Raw genomic sequence first — 12,335 nt, forward strand, 5'->3', positions numbered from 1 at the left:
TATTACATTTTACATGCTGATCATGATGTTCCACCACTAGGCTTAGTCATAACTAAAATTGACGATCGTAAAAACAGTCGTCTGGCTTTTACGATCGTCAGTTTTAGTTATGATTCAGTCTAGTGGTGGCACATTACGATCAACATGTAAAACGTAATAAGGCTTCTAAACAAGGCCCATTTATATGAGTTGAAACCTAGGTCAAGCTTCTGGCTACTACCTTCCGCAACTCGTGGTTGTTTTTACGACATTTATTATATTTACACAGTTGCTGCTGCAGTCATGCTTAAGAGTCAAACAGAAAAGCTGTGAAATATAGACAACAGTATCTTTTTGCATAAATAATTGTCCTCTTCATACTGGTTTCACCGGCACAGTGTTGCTGCAGCGCCAGCGAGAGACTCACGTGGAGGCGGTGCTGGCCGAGTCTGGCGGCCAACCTGGACCTCTGGACCGATCCAGCGGGGGCAGCTCCAGCAGGGGCAGAGGGCCAGGCTTGCGTGCTGGAGCCTCGTCCAGCTCCAGGCTCTGCTGACGCAGCATCTCGTCCTGCAATACCAAAACGTGACGTTATTGTCCTACACGTCGACCAACACTGGCAACATGACTTAATAAGCACCTAATGTAAGGCAGGACAGATATGAGCTACGTGTGTCCTCACCCTTAGAAAAGGGGGGCTGCCGTGAGAGTTGGGGTGACCTGCAAAAATAGGTATAAATCTGTTTAACAAGGGGTAATTTCATCAAATTTGGCCCACATATGATGTACCATCTCGATAGTAGCACCTTGACGATAAGCACTACAAGCATTCGTAAGTGTGGTCCGAGGGAGAGAGGTGCATGAGGTTTTAATGTAATCATAAACGTTCGATATTCGTATTAAACTCATAGATTTCTATGTCACTTGACTGATTGGTGATGATGTTTCACTCCTTAGTGATACCCGATAGATACTAAGAAATTTTTCAAATTGCTGTATACCTATGCATACACACAGTTTTGTTTATACTGGCTGACATTTCAATGCATATAGAAAAATATACAACGTACAAAAAGTGCTGGAAAGAAGTGAAAAGTTATATACCATTTTTCACACAAACCAATGCTTATGGAGCAATCAATACTTTTCTGAAGCCCACAAACAACAAACTGGAAGAACAGAAAACTAAGTCATCCATACATAAAGTGAAAAATGTGATTGGACTGAGGCACATCATAGTATCTTGGATGGACAGTCATCGTCAGATTTGAAAGTAGTGTCGGGTCTGCTCCAGTGAAGTGCGCTGGGACCCTTAATGTTCATATTGTATATTAATGACCGTGCAGACAATATTAATAGTAAAATCAGGCTTTTAGCAGATGATGCAGTTATCTATAGTGAAGTACTGTCTGAAAGAAGCTGCATAACTATTCAATCAGATTTTGCTAAGATTTCAACATGGTACAGAGATCGGCAACTTACTCTAAATGTTAACAAATGTACAATTTTGCACTTTGCGAAACGAGAAAAAGTTGTATCCTATGACTATAATATCAATGAGTCGATGTTGGAATCGGTCAACTCATAAAAGCACCTGGGTGCAACACTGTGTAGGAATATGAAATGGAATGATCAGATACGTTCAGTCTTCTGCAAAGCAGCTGGCAGACTTCAAAAATTGCTCTGAGCACTATGGGACTTAACATCTGTGGTCATCAGACCCCTAGAGCTTAGAACCTACTTAAACCTAACTAATCTAAGGACAGCACACACAACCATGCCCGAGGCAGGATTCGAACCTGCGACCGTAGCGGTCACGCGGTTCCAGAGTGAAGCGCCTAGAACCGCACGGCCACACCGGCCGACTGGCAGACTTTCGTTTATTGTTAGAGTGCTGGGGATGTTAAATCAGTCTACAAAGGAGAGTGCTTACAATTCACTCCTGCAACCAGTTCTAAAATATTGCTCAAGTGCGTTGTGTGGGACCCGTGGCAGAGTAGGGCAGCACGACTTGTCACACGTTTGTTTAGTCCGTGGGAGAGTGTCACAGAGCCGGCCGGTGTGGCCAAGCGGTTCTAGGCGCTTCAGTCTGGAACCGCGAGACCGCTATGGTCGCAGGTCCGAATCCTGCCTCGGGCATGGATGTGTGTGATGTCCTTAGGTTAGTTAGGTTTAGGTAGTTCTAGGTTCTAGGGGACTGATGACCTCAGATGTTAAGTCCCATAGTGCTCAGGGCAATTTGAACCATTTTTTGTCACAGACATATTGAAGGAACTGAAATGGAAAACTCTGGAAGATAGACGTAAACTATCCCGAGAAAGTCTATTAACAAAGTTTCAAGAACTGGCTTTCAAAGATGACTGTAACAATACACTACAAGCTCCTACGTATCGCTCTCATAGGGATCGTGATGGTAGGATTAGAATAACTGCTGCATGCACAGAGGCATTCAAACAGTCATTCTTCCCGCACCCCATACGTGAATGGAGCAGGAAGGAAATCTATTAACTGGTACAATGTGACATGCCTTTTGCCATGCACCTCACGGTGCTTTGCAGAGTATACATGTAGATTTAAAATGACTGCATAATAAACGTTTAACAGAGTTGATTTATCTTAATGGATCATATAAAATGCATGGATAGTTTCTCTAACAAACCATGCGAAAAAATTTGACAGGAACTCTTCGCAAATGACATACAGTAAATCTGGCATATTTCTACTGCGATATTACTGTCACTTATCGCAAGCGATATCGCCTCATTTTTCTTCTACTGTTACATGGTTACTTCATTGACAGTATTTCACATTTGAGTTTGTGAAGAAAGCTTTTCGTGTAGATGCGTTCACAGGGCGGTCTCAGATTCCTCTTTGTCAGCAGAAAGCAGGCAGTGGACGTCATTAAGTGAGCCTATCCTCCTCAGGGAGATGGGTAGTTTTTGCAGAAATAGGGATGTGGCCTGCTTTGTGCTTTTTTTTTTTTTTTTTTTTTTTTTAGCAGAAATGTAACCTGTTCCTGTTAAGGACAGAGGGCTCTGTGCTACCACTGCCTTCCCCAGAGAATAATTGAGTAAGATATTTTTTTTCTTCCCTGGGTGAATATGAAAGGACATGATGCCATGGACCTGTCCAGTCAGTGTGAAGAAGATGGTTGCTTTCGCATGAAACAAAAATTGTTTATACAATCAAATATGTCATCCTGCCGAAATGCATGGAGCGAAGAAACCAAACAATCAAGAAGACGCTGCACCATGCCAATACCAACGTCGTGTTAACTGAAATACATTTTGTAGCCGGCCGAGGTGGCCGAGTGGTTCTAGGCGCTACAGTCTTGAACCGCGCGACCGCTACGGTCGCAGGTTCGAATCCTGCCTCGGGCATGGATGTGTGTGACATTATAGGGGACTGATGACCTCAGAAGTTAAGTCCCATAGTGCTCAAAGCTATTTGAACCATTTTTGCATTTTGTACATGAGGAGTGGGAAGTTTCTCTGGTGCGTTCCCAAGTTTTGTTGTAAAATAAGTGATATTTTCATCTGTAACATTGGCATCAGCACTGTCTCTTCCCCTCCATGTAGTGTGTTTTTGAAAAGTATGGAGCGGAATGTGGAGTATGAAGATTCGTGGCATTCGTCTCCAGGCCAACCTACTATCTGGTCCTGGTTCTGATAGCCACACACTTCGCTGTTCTTGGGGAACTGTAAGTGTATCATTCCATGGTAGCGCGATCCATAGTCGGAGCAGCTCGCTATTTAGTTGTTCTGGGACGCAACTTGTGTTACGTATTTCATCATAACAGGCAACAGTATTTTATAGCAATATCATAATCCAGGACACACTGCACACACAGCAAACAGACACACAACTTTCACTACAGATACGTCGTATACTGTTGACATGAATTGGGAAGCCTCACATTTGACTGTGTCTTTCAACATCCACGTGTGCATCCCCATTACACTGAGAGGTGGTTTTCATAGGTCGTTCCTATAAAGTAAAATCTTTAATGTTAATCATAACTAAACCTTTGGCCTGACAAATACATGGAAGAGTAATCTTTGTGTGAAAATTACCAGTAAATTTTATGTAAACATTGAAAAGCCACGACACTGAGGTTGTAGGTTTACAGAAGGTGGAAAGTCATTATCAGGTCATGTAATTGGTTTCTCCAGTCATTTCAGAACTTTACTCCTGTATTCATACACTTTTACCCGTATTAATTTAGTCAACAATTTATTTCTTCTAGGTCCTGATTGGGTGACTAACAATGATATTATAATCATGTATATTGTTAAAGTGGATTTATAAAATACGAGGGTGATTCAGTACATAATGCCCCACATTTTTTTAAAAAAAACCATTAATGTACATAGACAAACGTCCTTGTTGGTACTTAACATCTGATGTTTGTTCTGTCCGCCGATGGCGTTTTCAACCGTTCTGGTAGATGACAGAGCCGTAGTACAGCGTCAAAATGGCTTCTACAAACTACTCACGTTACAAGCAGGGTGCTGTTATTGAATTCTTGTGTGCGGAAAAAGAAACCGTGGTGAACATCCATAAACGTTTGTGAACAGCGTATGGCGATGCTGCAGTTGATAGGAGTACAATCAGGAGATGGGTAAAGAAATATACAGCTTCAGGAAATGCAGAAACAGAACTCCATGATCAGCCTCGATCGGGACGTCCTGTCACAGCCACTGGCCCTGAATCGTGAGGATGCGATTATTCGTGCCGACCGGCGTATCACAACACAACAATTGGCTCTAAAGTTGTCGGCCAGCACCGGATGTGCGTCTGCAATGATCGAGACTCTCGGATATTCAAAGAGGTACTGACGATGAGTTATACGAATGCTCACAGCAGACCACAAGATTCAGAGACAGGCCATTTCATCTGAATTGTTGATGCTTAAAGATTCTCTATGGGGGACACACTTTGAAGATCATTAGAGTGTCAGTCATGCAGTGAAAACATGACTACGCCTACAGTACAGGAGCTTTTACCACCAGGGAATATATGCTGTTCCACAACGTTGGCGTACGGCCATAGAACGTGATGGAGACTACATAGAAAATTTGGATATGTACAAGACATGTTGATGTATATTGTCAACAAATTCTGACTCTTAACACTAAATATGTTCTAGGAAAAAATGTAGGGCATTACTTATTGAACTACCCTCGATTTTGCTTTATAATTTGGACACTGTACTTCCGTTTTCTGTCTAAAGAAGGCTCGGTTAACCGGATAATGCTGTGTTATCACCTGTTTGTTACAATAAACACCATATTGTTTCAAACTTGCTGGAAAACACTTCCTGTTGTGACTCTTTATCCACCAACGAAACATTCTGAAAACATTTTGTCTTGTATAAAGTGAGTCATTGGGTAATTTTACGGAGCCCAGTGGAAAGTGACTCTGAGAAGTTCGGGATACTGAATTCTCACCCCTGAAACTGTTTCGTTGAAGATCGTCGCACTACGAATCCTTCTTTCAACAGTAGAACAAACACTATAAACACATGTAGGAGTAGCGCATGTCATGAACTGCAGCTGGCGAACTCTTACCGGAAGTGCTTGCCTTCCAGAGGTCTCCGTAGCACGACTTTCTGTGCCTAATATTCAGCACCGCTGAAACGCGTGGATCTGGGCTGTGGGGTGGCATCCGAGCTAACAGATTAGCACAAGATATGGAAGAAATCACGCTGGCCTGTTCTTCAGTCGTCATTTAATTCCATTTATGGTTTTGCAGAAGAACAGAATGCGCAGAGCACGAAGATATAGAAACTACGGAGATCCGATTATTATTAGTTAACTTGAATTCAGAACTTCATAACTAACAATACTGTCAACAATATTGGAATTGTGAGTCCACCTTCAAGCAAAACACCTGCCGGCCGCTGTGGCCGAGCGGTTCTAGGCACTTCAGTCTGGAACCGCGCGGCCGCTACGGTCACAGGTTCGAATCCTGCTTCGGGTATGGATGTGTGTGATGTCCTTAGGTTAGTTAGGTTTAGGTAGTTCTAAGTTCTAGGGGACTGGTGATCTCAGATGATAAGTCCCAAAGTGGTCAGAACCATTTGAACCATTTTTTATTTCCCAAACTAGTTTCGGCGACAAATACCATCATCATCAGTGTGTTCTTTAAATCTTATTTAGTCTTTGTTGTGACATGTTTTTAAGTATTATTGTCGCTGTTAGCGGCGTATTTTCTGTGCTATTTCTGTCATCGTTTTTTCTCAGCGTACATCATGCCATCTGCAAGTTGTTTGCAAATAGGCAGAAGCCATACCCTATAATTTAAATGCAAATGCGGAAAGAAAGGACGAGAGCTGCAGATCCAAAAGATGAATATGTATCATCGATTAAACTTCCTGGCAGATTAAAACTGTGTGCTGGACCGAGACTCGAACTCGGGACCTCAGCACACAGTTTTAATCTGCAGGAAGTTTCTTATCAGCGTACACTCCGCTGCAGAGTGAAAATCTCATTATGTATCATGAATGTTGTCAAGCCCACTTACAGGTTTATGGCCGATTCTGAACGTCTAAAAACTTGTGTTCGTGGCAAAATCCAGAATCCAGATGAGTTTCTAAATTCACTCATATGGAAACGATGCTCTAAATCCACATTTCCATCTGCTACAGTTCTCAGAAATGCTACGTGTGATGCTGCTCTTGATTTTAATAATTAGAACGTAGTAGGATGAAGCTATTAGAGAGAATGGGTTTTAAGACACGAAATTTCACTCAAGACATCTTGAGAAAAATAGATTTAGAGATCCTCTTTGTTCTCTGCAGTTGAAAAGTCAGATGAAGAACTGGTAAAGGAAATAAGGCAGAAAACAAGAAACCTCAAGAGCAGCCTTGAAGGGAAAGAGGTCCTAGTACAAAATTTTGGCTTTCTCAAGAGGTGACATAAGGTAAAACGTTAGCTTAATGTTCAAATGGCATTTTTTTAAAAAAATAAGTCTTTCTTTAATTTATGTACCTTTTCCTCACAATCTATGAAGGCTAGACTAATGAAATTTTGTTCAGTTATTTCTATGAGCCCAATAAATGTTGTCTCGAGTAAATTTTGAAATTCTGAGTATAAACTGAGGTATGGGACATAGTGCTTGGAATTTTTCATAATTTTAACATTATACTTAAAGAATTACAATTAAAAAAATTATAATAATTCTCCTGTTAGATGTATTCAAAAATCTCATGAGAGTAGATGACTGTATACAAAGAGATAAACAAGTTTGTAGAATTCCCTTGAATATATTCTGGAGAAAGGTAACCTGCATTTTTTAAACAAAAATTTTAAAGTCCATAAAAAGTGAAACATATATAATCCGAGAAGTTTAACAGTAAATGTGTTAACTTCATTTAAGGCATGGAACAAAATTCCATTGTGGTATCTTCAAAATTGTAGATTTGGTGCATATTTCAAATAGTGTCCGTTTTTCATGAACTTTCCCCCTTAAGAAACCAGTAAGAAATGGTATAGTCCATATAGTTATGAGTACCGTGTCTGTCACAGCCCAGAGTCTCATGAAAATATGTATCCTGACAAAATATGTAGTATGAATCGACCACCACAAAATCTTACAGCTAAGAGTATGGCAGCAGAGCCCACTCTTTCTTCTATTTTGCTGGGTGAGAGTCTCCAAAAGCACAGACAACATTCAGGTGTCAATTACTGTACAGAAAAGTGTGCAGTTGGTCATTTTTATTAAATCTTCTAAAGTGCGTTACCCAAAACGTATGATGACCAACAAAAATTATAGTTTATCGCAGAGGTTTTACAGGGTGAGGTCACACATTGGATACCCAAAACCACGTAGTATTGTCTAACATATGAGCAGTTAGAGAATAATTTTTTAATGAAGTGTTGAACCAAGTGCATAGAGGTGACGTCGCGATAGGAACTTTTTAATCTTGAACCTTGTAATGGCAAACAAGGGAGTCTAAGAAAATGCTTTGAGAGGTGTTTAAATAAAACTCCTTTCTGGGACGAAACAGCATCCTACAGAGATGTGTTATGCACACTTAAAGGGAAACTATCAATCGATATCAGAGGAAAAGTGGAACAAGTCCCCGAAACGAATCTGGAATATTTCCCGTGCATTCTAGATTCAACTGATTTATAAACAACTATATAAGAGCCAACGGTAGTAACAATAACAGTCATCTAAATGGCAATAACGCGAGTCAATACAATAACGATCCCTAGCATTCAGCTGATGCTCGCACTGTCTTCCTTGCTCCACCACTGGCTTCTCAAACGTTGGGTGGTCGCTCGTCAAATAGTAGTTCTCTGAAGAATAAAAGAATTGCAACTGGTGACAGATATTACCCCACCTATCAAAATAATGGAACACGGCCATGGAATAATCATAACAATTAGAACAAGAGGTTTTCAGGTCCACAGATTGAGCCATAGTTTAACGTTAATCACAATAATTCCGGCAACCAGAGACACCCTAATCAAAGAAATCAACGACACTTTAATGTGAACAATACTTATGAGCAACTGCATTCACAATTGAATTTCAGTGGAGAAATCAAAATCCCGTGGTCATTGTTGTGGAGGTCAAGGAGGAGGCACGACCTGTGACTGTAAGTTCGACAAACTATCTTTGGCCTCAGGCCTCATTGAGTCACCCCCCCCCCCCCCCTTATGGCCACATAACAGAATGAGGGCAGTTTAAATCCAACAAGTAACACAAAGGAAGTCATCTGTTTGTCCTACAAGTTAGGAAATCGAAGGACTATATTCCCACAGGATTCAAAAAAAAAAAAAAATAATACTAACACTTGTGTATATAAGTAACTAATGAAGCTGGAAAGAGGGCACAAGTCTCATTAACCGTAATTATTTAAGTGACATGCTGATTACTACCTATGCAGATGGGCATCACTGAATGTCTTAGGACAATAACTAAAGTAAAATAAAATGAAAGAAAGTGACCATCACTCTGATTTCATGGAATAAGTTATATCCTGTCATACATCTGAGGTGCTATAATGCAGTGCAGTCTTTCATCATAGTCACCCGTAAAATTCCGTCGTTGTTTGTGAAATGGTTCAAATGGCTCTGAGCACTATGGGACTTAACTTCTGAGGTCATCAGTCCCCTAGAACTTAGAACTACTTAAACCTAACTAACCTAAGGACATCACACACATCCATGCCCGAGGCAGGATTCGAACCTGTGACTGTAGCGGTCGCGCAGTTCCAGACAGTAGCGCCCAGAACCGCTCGGCCACTCCCGCCGGCTTGTTTGTAAACATGAAGTACAATAATAGGTGGAAACTGTCTCCAAGTAGCCAGAGCATAATCATCTCCAGACAACAATCGGGCCTATATAATGTAAACATAGCCCATAGCATTATGGAGCCACCGTCAGCTTGCACAGTGCCTTGTTGACGACTAAGCTCCATGGCTTCATGATGTCTGCGCCACACTCGAACCCTACTATCGGCTCTGACCAACTGAAATCTGGACTTATCTGATCATGCCACCCGTTAACAGTCATCTAGGGTTCAACCGATATGGTCATGAGCGCATGAGAGGCACTGCAGGCGATGTCGTTCTGTTAGCAAAGGCACTCGCGTTGGTCGCCTGCCATATTCCATTAAATTCACTGTCCTAACGTATTAGTTCGACGTACGCCCCACATTGATTCCTGTGGTTATTTCACATAAGGTTCTTTGTTTGTTGGATCTGATTACCAAAACGCCGCAGCTCTCGGTCATTAAGTAGGCCACTGTGTTGTCCGTGGTGAGAGACAATGCCTGAAATTTGATATTCTCGGCACAATCTTGATACTGTGGAACCCTAATATTGAATTTCCTAACGATACAGTTCCGCACTGTCGCCTGATAAACAAAGTAAGAGCCTACGGAATATCAGACCAGCTGTGTGGCTGGATTGAAGAGTTTTTAGCAAACAGAACACAGCATGTTGTTATCAATGGAGAGACGTCTACAGACGTTAAAGTAACCTCTGGCGTGCCACAGGGGAGTGTTATGGGACCATTGCTTTTCACAATATATATAAATGACCTAGTAGATAGTGTCGGAAGTTCCATGCGGCTTTTCGCGGATGATGCTGTAGTATACATAGAAGTTGCAGCATTAGAAAATTGTAGCGAAATGCAGGAAGATCTGCAGCGGATAGGCACTTGGTGCAGGGAGTGGCAACTGACCCTTAACATAGACAAATGTAATGTGTTGCGAATACATAGAAAGAAGGATCCTTTATTGTATGATTATATGATAGCGGAACAAACACTGGTAGCAGTTACTTCTGTAAAATATCTGGGAGTATGCGTGCGGAACGATTTGAAGTGGAATGATCATATAAAATTAATTGTTGGTAAGGCGGGTACCAGGTTGAGATTCATTGGGAGAGTGCTTAGAAAATGTAGTCCATCAACAAAGGAGGTGGCTTACAAAACACTCGTTCGACCTATACTTGAGTATTGCTCATCAGTGTGGGATCCGTACCAGATCGGTCTGACGGAGGAGATAGAGAAGATCCAAAGAAGAGCGGCGCGTTTCGCCACAGGGTTATTTGGTAACCGTGATAGCGTTACGGAGATGTTTAATAAACTCAAGTGGCAGACTCTGCAAGAGAGGCGCTCTGCATCGCGGTGTAGCTTGCTCGCCAGGTTTCGAGAGGGTGCGTTTCTGGATGAGGTATCGAATATATTGCTTCCCCCTACTTATACCTCCCGAGGAGATCACGAATGTAAAATTGGAGAGATTAGAGCGCGCACGGAGGCTTTCAGACAGTCGTTCTTCCCGCGAACCATACGCGACTGGAACAGGAAAGGGAGGTAATGACAGTGGCACGTAAAGTGCCCTCCGCCACACACCGTTGGGTGGCTTGCGGAGTATAAATGTAGATGTAGATGTAGATGTAGATTTTCGAAATGGAAAGTCCCATGCGTCTAGCTCCAACTACCATTCCGCGATCAAAGTCTGTTACTTCCCGTCGTGCGGCCATAATCACGTCGGACACGTTTCACATGAATCACCTGCGAACAAGTGACAGCTCAGCAAATTCACTGCCGTTTCATACCTTGTGTACGCGGTGCTTCCGCCATCTGTGTATACGCATATCGGTATCCCATGACTTTTATCACCCCAATGTAGTGTTTCCTACTTATGTTGTATAGATGAATACCCAAAAAGCGAATGAGTCACAAATAATTATATTTTTCCCAGTAATTTCGTGATAAAGTATTTGATTGCCTCCTTTGGTTGAGATACTTATCTGCATGAATTGGCATTTACGACATGATTTTTTCGTGATCGAAAGCCAATGAACGAGTGGCGTTGCGTTATGTAGTGTTTCGGGATACTTGTAAACATCACAACACACCATTGGAAAGGGGTCGACAAGAGATGCTCTAGAGTAAGTTGAACAAGGATAAATGTAGTGGGAGAGCGAAACAGTGCGTTTTCCTTTCTTGCATGCAGTGAATGTGGAGCAGTGGTGGAGCCGACGAGAAGGGGACCAGTAAAACAATGTTACAACCACTGGTTGTCTGGGAGACACTTGTGCAATGGTGCAGCACGTACCTGAATCCGAGAGACATGGAGTAAACGACGCATCAACAAGGGTGTAATGAACAATTGAAGAGCGGTAGTTGTTCTTCTGTTTTTTCCTCAGGTCCTACAATAAACATGGACGGACGTTTTGAACGTACTCAAGAGAGTGGTATTACCATAGCAATTGTTAGTTACCGGTATGTTGTAAAAAATAATAGTAAAATTGTTGGTCGAAATATACCTTTGTTTATGAGAAGTGTGGCTATTTATTTAGTAGCGGAGTAGAGAGAACTTGCGGAAGCATTCTAGGAATCTTCACCACAGTTGGATCGACAGGGAGATGGTACGGAGGGATCCGGACCAAAAAAAAAACTCTGAGAAGAGAGGATAAAGCTAATACTACTTTCATCTGGCGGTGTATTAGGGTCGGCTGAAATTTGCCCTGTTATATCGGCCTGGGACGAAACTTCCTGCTAGGACTGGTATAAGACCCACCACAAATCTTACAAAATAAACAACACCAGGAAAAGAAGAAACCACTTGGCAACGCAACAGATGCATCAGAATATGGCATAGCGGCAGAAGTATTTCAAGGGAAACGGGCACAGTAGAGGGAGAACATAAAACCATTGCTTTCACTAGTCGCAGCCTCGACAAACATGAGTTGAATTATACAGACACGGAAAAAGAACTACTTGCTGTGGTATGGAACTTAAAGAAATTTGAAACACTGATTTGGGGTTCAGAAATTGTTATATATATACTGATCACCAAGCATTGATATTCTTAATGGAAAGTCGTTTATT

General features: G+C 41.8%; 1 protein-coding gene across 1 annotated transcript in view; it reads right to left on the reverse strand.

Annotated features, from left to right (window-relative positions):
- Nucleotides 1–546, reverse strand: part of LOC124606479 (proton-coupled amino acid transporter-like protein CG1139) — a 75,697-nt gene extending 75,151 nt beyond the window's left edge. Inside the window, exon 1 of the mRNA XM_047138461.1 lies at nucleotides 407–546. Coding sequence (XP_046994417.1) covers nucleotides 407–543 — 137 coding nt within the window. The 5' untranslated portion in view covers nucleotides 544–546. The remainder of the gene's footprint in view (nucleotides 1–406) is intronic.
- Nucleotides 547–12,335: the final 11,789 nt, after the last annotated feature.

This window comes from Schistocerca americana, chromosome 3 (assembly GCF_021461395.2).
Source record: "Schistocerca americana isolate TAMUIC-IGC-003095 chromosome 3, iqSchAmer2.1, whole genome shotgun sequence".
Lineage (NCBI taxonomy): Eukaryota > Metazoa > Arthropoda > Insecta > Orthoptera > Acrididae > Schistocerca > Schistocerca americana.